This window comes from Pieris rapae, chromosome 12 (assembly GCF_905147795.1).
Source record: "Pieris rapae chromosome 12, ilPieRapa1.1, whole genome shotgun sequence".
In the NCBI taxonomy this organism is placed as follows: Eukaryota; Metazoa; Arthropoda; class Insecta; order Lepidoptera; family Pieridae; genus Pieris; species Pieris rapae.
The window spans coordinates 6,633,193-6,639,351 of NC_059520.1; the positions used below are offsets into that span (position 1 = coordinate 6,633,193).

Sequence of the window (6,159 nt, forward strand, 5' to 3'; positions counted from 1 at the left end):
GTGCAAAAGTGTACCAAGAGTCGTCGACAGTCCATGCGAAGGTGTTTCTGGTCGTCATTTTAAGTATGGGGAGTTCATCTGGTACAAAGCTTCGTGACGCCTAAATGTTCGTGTTATATTTTTTGAACTTGACTCATACCAATGCCCCTAGGCTTGCCCGTATCTGCTGATAGGTCACTATCTTATCTTCCTTTATCATGCATCAGCACTGATGTTATCTTCAGTAGTCGCTGTTACAGGACGTCCCTCCGCGGATCCTCATTGAGATTGCAACGTCCACGCTTAAACTCGTTAAACCAATTGTAAATAGTGGCACGAGATGGGGCTTCATTAAGAAATGCCAATCGCAGCCTATCATAGCTTTGTTGTTGGGTTGAGCTTTGTGGGCTTACTCAAAAACAAAGTGAAAGTCATAATCAATCATTGAACGAAAATTTTCTCTCGTCAGGGCCAATTTCACGTATAATAATAGTTTTAGATTTGCCGCCAATTAACAAAAACAAATGATGATAAATTAATGCAATATACTACATTAGGTTACCAATGTTCTAAAATTGAAATTCGAAAAAAGCTTTCATTAGCAATTTTTCTAAATGGGCAGTTCTAAACATTTTCAGTGTTACCCACGTAGTAAAAACAGTGTAAAGACTGATTGAAATTTTATAAATAAGAGAGAGTAGTAAAACTAAGCATTTATTTATCAGTTCTTAAAACAGAAATGTTACACACATACACATCAATTTTATACATAGAAATTATAAACTAGCATGGAAAAAACAGGCAAGGTATTGAATTTGACACACAAGAGTTAAACCTATCACGGCTCTAAATAAACCCAGATTTCTAATAAAAGGGAATTTGATTATATTAAAATTATATTTATCATAAATATTAATTATTATTTAAAAAATAATATGGCATATTTAATTTTTTGCCCATTTTCTTTGGAAATAATCAAGAAAATTCGCAAACTTTCTTGAACCGAGTCGCCTCGTGCCATTTCTGAAAAAAAATATTATGTTAATCGGTTCCTCAAAACAAATTGTCTTTTAAATCTTAAAATAATACGAAATGATAAATAACTTATTCGTTTTATTGACGAATGAGTTATTTCCATTTATTATTTGAAAAATGATTTAAGTTTTAAAAGTTCGTTTTAAAGTTATTTTCCTCATCACATTTTTGCATTTTACAAGTTGACAAGTACAATACAGATAGTCATCTTCTTTGTGAGATACCCATTATAGGACTATCAGGACTACGCGAAAAGGTAGCTTCCAAATAAAAAATCACCATTATACAAAATATAAACAAACAAACAACTGAAGCATGGGTGGTTGTGAATGCGTGAGTATGTGATGTATGGTTGTGTGCCTTAAACTTGTGTAAATAAATTAAAAGTCTACCTGAAATAGTAACCGTTAACAAATTTGTTTCATCAAGGCTTTTTAAAAATTTTGAAGCATTTATTTTACAATACTATATATTAAGGAAAAAACAAATTTGTACAAACACTTATTTTTCTTATTTAATTGTTACTTTATTTTTAAAAGCTAATATCATTACTATGTTCTTTTTATTGTGATTTTCATCAAATATTACTACATTATTTTAAGTTCTTCCACATATCTACAAACTGTCTTTGACTCACGAATTTTAATTTCGATCAAGATTTATTTCATATTCAACATTATATATATACATTATATATATAAATACTGTAAAACTATCATTAATTTATAATATTTCTAGTAAACCTCATAGACAGTAATAACATACTCACAACAATCATTTGGTAGAACACAGTGGTTCACCTTTTCATGAAAAACAAATCCAGGCTTGCAATCGCAGCCGTTATAGTGACATCCGGAGAGGCAGGTTTTATTTACCTCCCGGAAGTCGGAGCATTTGTTACCACAGTGGTTGCTGCAACCGGTAATCGCGTTTTTGTCTCCACCACATGACGCTGAAATATGAAAAATATTTTGGCTTAAAGGCTTGAATTAATTTTGTCTAAATTTAATCAAATGGAACATCGCAAACATATGTGTCCTTTATTTAATATTTGTATGGGAAATAGGTGATGAACCTCCTAAGCAAATAATAATAATAATAATGTCGACTAACCTTTTTGGAAATATCAAAAAGGTTAGTCGACATCACAGGAGAACGAATAGCTGGCAGCTACCTCGCACAAAGAATTAGTCTAGCTATTCAAAGGGGGAACGCTGCCAGTATCTTCGGAACCTTGCCTAAAGGGACTTCCTTTAATAATATATTTTAAATATTAAATTTTAAGGTTAGTTATAAGGTATATTATATATGCAATTTGTTAAAATAAATAAATTATATACCTTCTAAGCTACATCTTAATTTGTTAATGTTATACAAAGAACGTAGAGTAAACCAGTTACCAGTAATGTGAAATTTTCACTTCACTAGCTGGAATGAAATGAAAACAAGTGTTCCACATCGTATGGGGAACCAAGTTTGCCGTTAAAATTCTTTTAAACTCTGTCGTTTGTGCTAGAATAGCGCACGAAATAACTAGAGAGTTCAAAGTGCCAACAAACTTTTTTTCAGCTTCATTTGAACTGGTATAGCTCAAAGCGAGCAAAAAGTTTTTATATTGGCTTCAATAATGAGCGTGTGATACTGTTCAAAGAATGAAAACTCCTAGGCAACCTCAAAGGAGCCATGGGCTCATTTTAGGGCAATTATGACTACCAAATCTAATTATTAATAAAGTTTATAGATAAAAAATCAAAAGACGCTCAAATACACTCGTGACAAAATAATTATCAAGTAGATATTTTGGAGACAAAAGTTTTGGCTACAAAACTTAGATAGTTAATAAGTAATCTAGGAAGCCAGCATTTTTAGTTTTGAAATAGACATCTATTTTAATTGCAATGTTAATTTTCATTAGTTATTACTACGGCTGAGTCGCGTTTCATAAATTACATTTTACGCATTTTTCATAGAAATATTTTATGTTTCGTTAGCTACATTATCAAGGTGAAAAAAAATGCTTAAAACGTTTCATCTCTAATATCAAGTGTCAAGACTCAAGCGTTCTACTAAAATAAAAAAAATACTCATATATACCTTTAGTTATAAAAATGTTACCATGGAAGATATCCTAAATCTTATGACTCCTTAATAATACATAACTGTGTAAAAACCTACCACTATAAATCATTTTCGTTATCTATATAGTCATGTCCATCATGTCAGGCTTCGCTTGACTGTATTTAATTTTCTTATTTTATTGGAATTGACTGTTACTAAGTGATAATGTAGCATTCAAATCTATCCAGTAGTTATGCATTTATCCTACAAATATACAAAAGTACAAATAATTCCTCTATAAGTATTAATAAACTTACGGCACTCCATCTTGGGAATGCATTTTCCATCATCATCTCGAACAAATCCATCTATACAAACACATCGTGGCGTACATGCGGTGCCACCACATGGTGCTGGAAACCCAAGTTGGGAGCATCTTTCTGGACCACAGAGGTGACATTCAGCATAAATTTCGTTCTCTTCACAAGTAGAGCGTTTAAATACTGAAATATATAATCTGTGTACACATAACTCTGCCGTATATGTCAATCAAAATAAATATGTCTCGGAGTATATATGAGTATGTATACCGAGAATGAGTGATGAATTATCCGTTTTATTGTGCGCTATCCGTGGACTACAATCTGAATTTTGTGATTAATAGCGACAGTGATTACCATCTTCATTGTTTTTGTACGGCGCATTCCCACGTTTGCGGTTAGTATCAGCGCGACGGATATCGCGAAATGTCGCGTCTGAATAGTTTTATTTAACATTAAAATTGTGTTAAATCAACGCTTTACAATCCGCAAAGTGTAACTCACTTGCACTGAAGCAAATACATTATGGGATTTTCTATAATTAAATTATTTTAATCACAACACTAATACAATATCCCCAATATTGTATTATTCTTGTGATTTAAATGTTTCTATTGATATTGTGTTATATATATGCAACGTACAAATTCATATCATAAATGTTTTATAACAATAGAATTGTATCAGTGTGTCACTTACAATTTAATCAGAATTTGTAATACGAAATAAAACGACGGATAAACAAAACATGATCTAAGAAATTATAATACAAACCTAATGGCAGCTAACAAACGCAGTTTATAAAATTCCACTAATTCGCGTAATGCCCCAGTTTGCCATACAAGTCTCAAGTAGAATGCACAATTGTTCTGTAAGCCGTAAATACGCTATTCACACATTACCTTTGTGTAGAAATAATCTGCGAAACTTTGCTTGTGCCCCACGACTAGCCAGGCAAGACTGAGGCTTACAAACGCTTTGAAACTAAGTTAAACTACTCTGTTAAGACATGTAAGAAACTTCGTCCATTCGTATATTGTTAAGAAGTATTGTACTATTTTTTTACATCAGATATACTCTCTGCTTTATATGAGGAGTTAACAATTAGAATGAGAATTAAACATACAGTAAATCACTAATAAGTTGCTAAAAGAAAACTTACTTTTTAATAGTAATATTTTATAATTAAATAATAACATAATCTATAAAAAATAATTACTTACAAGCCCTATTTGATTATTTGTATACTAAAGTGTTAAATTGTGTGTATAATTGATTTTTAGTTATGCACCCATTTAGTGTAGTTATTAAATGTTTCTTTTACTTTTTTTTTTAAATGTACAACATGGAAACAATAAAAAAGTTAAATAATACGCACACAAAATCGTAAACTTTAATTGTAAATTTAAATCAGGTATAAAATTTACGTAACGCGACTTAATCAGTCCATGTGTATTACAATGATCCACATGTGACTTACCTCCGCTATTTACGCTGTAAATCCAACAAAATATAAGAACAACAATTAATTTCTCTAACATAATTAAATCACAGCACAACATACAACATTGAAATCTCAGTGTTAACTAGTAGTAAACCAATGCATTTGAATCACACCTTAAAATTTGCATTTGCCAAGGTCCGCAATTTTCCTCTAAGATTATTCTAGAAGCCTATAAATATAAAAATGGCAATACAAACAAAATTTAACGTCAGTTTCGTTGTCACAATGAGATAATTAATTTATTCTTATAGCGTTTTACATCACATGATCACGGTTGGCCATTATAGCCTCTCTCTGAATGTATTATGAATAAATTATAATATTGTAGTAATATGAAAAGCAGTGTAGGTCTAGTAGCGACTTCGGGTGCGACTCTCATCCTAGAGGTTTTAGGCTCGGTTCCCAGCTGTGCACCAATGGAGATTTTGTCTATGTCTACATCTAAAACTCGCTCATACAGTGAAGGAAAACATCTTAAGCAGACCGATATCTAACAAATCCAAACTCGGCTGATCACCAGCTTGTTTGTGAAAAAATGATCAACGAAACGATGGCAATACGAGGCAAAGACCTATATAGGGTTACAACACCACTGGATTTTATAATAATAATAATTTATTCGCAAGAATATGGTACAATACATGGTAAAATATTTGTAACTAGACGTCCGTCGTTCCGCAACTGAGTACGTTCAATTCTTGAAAGCCGGCAACGCACTTGCGAGCCTTATGGCAATTATAGGCGGTATAACTTAACATCAGATGAGCCTCTTAGTACAAAAAAAATGTTATGGTGGTAAAGTGCGCATATTCTGCGACACATAATGGTGTACAAATTTGTATTAAAAGGTAGCATAGTAAATAAAGGTATACAAGTTTTTACATAAAGTATATATGTATGTTTACTATACTTTATGAAAGCGGGTTGTTCTCGCTTATTTATTTTCATTAACTGAGTTAATCATAAACAAATAACAGCTTTATTAGTGGCTAGCTTAGCCGATTCAGCCAAGGTGCGTGCCTTGAAATTTTCTTCAAAAATAATTATTTCAATGCGGAAAACCGTTGTGTTGTGGTTTTAAGGTCGCAGAAGTGTTTACCCTCTTCGTTATGCTAACAGCACGGTTAGGTCAACAGTTATATCAATTGTCATGTCGACATGACCGCAGCACCACGAGGTGTAGGACAAATTTTTGGATGCTTAAATGTATAATGTCTAATACTACGAACTTACAGACTATACAAGAATACTTGAAATATTTCT

The 6,159-nt window shown here is 32.1% G+C and overlaps 1 protein-coding gene across 1 annotated transcript; it reads right to left on the reverse strand.

The window, feature by feature from the left end:
* Positions 1 to 706: 706 nt before the first annotated feature.
* Positions 707 to 4,989, reverse strand: LOC111002551 (venom serine protease inhibitor-like). Its single transcript, XM_022272710.2, has 4 exons — positions 4,873 to 4,989; positions 3,390 to 3,575; positions 1,784 to 1,966; positions 707 to 1,002 (listed from the first exon to the last, which is right to left on the reverse strand). Coding segments are annotated over exons 1-4 (453 nt in total). The 5' UTR covers positions 4,955 to 4,989; the 3' UTR covers positions 707 to 1,000.
* Positions 4,990 to 6,159: the final 1,170 nt, after the last annotated feature.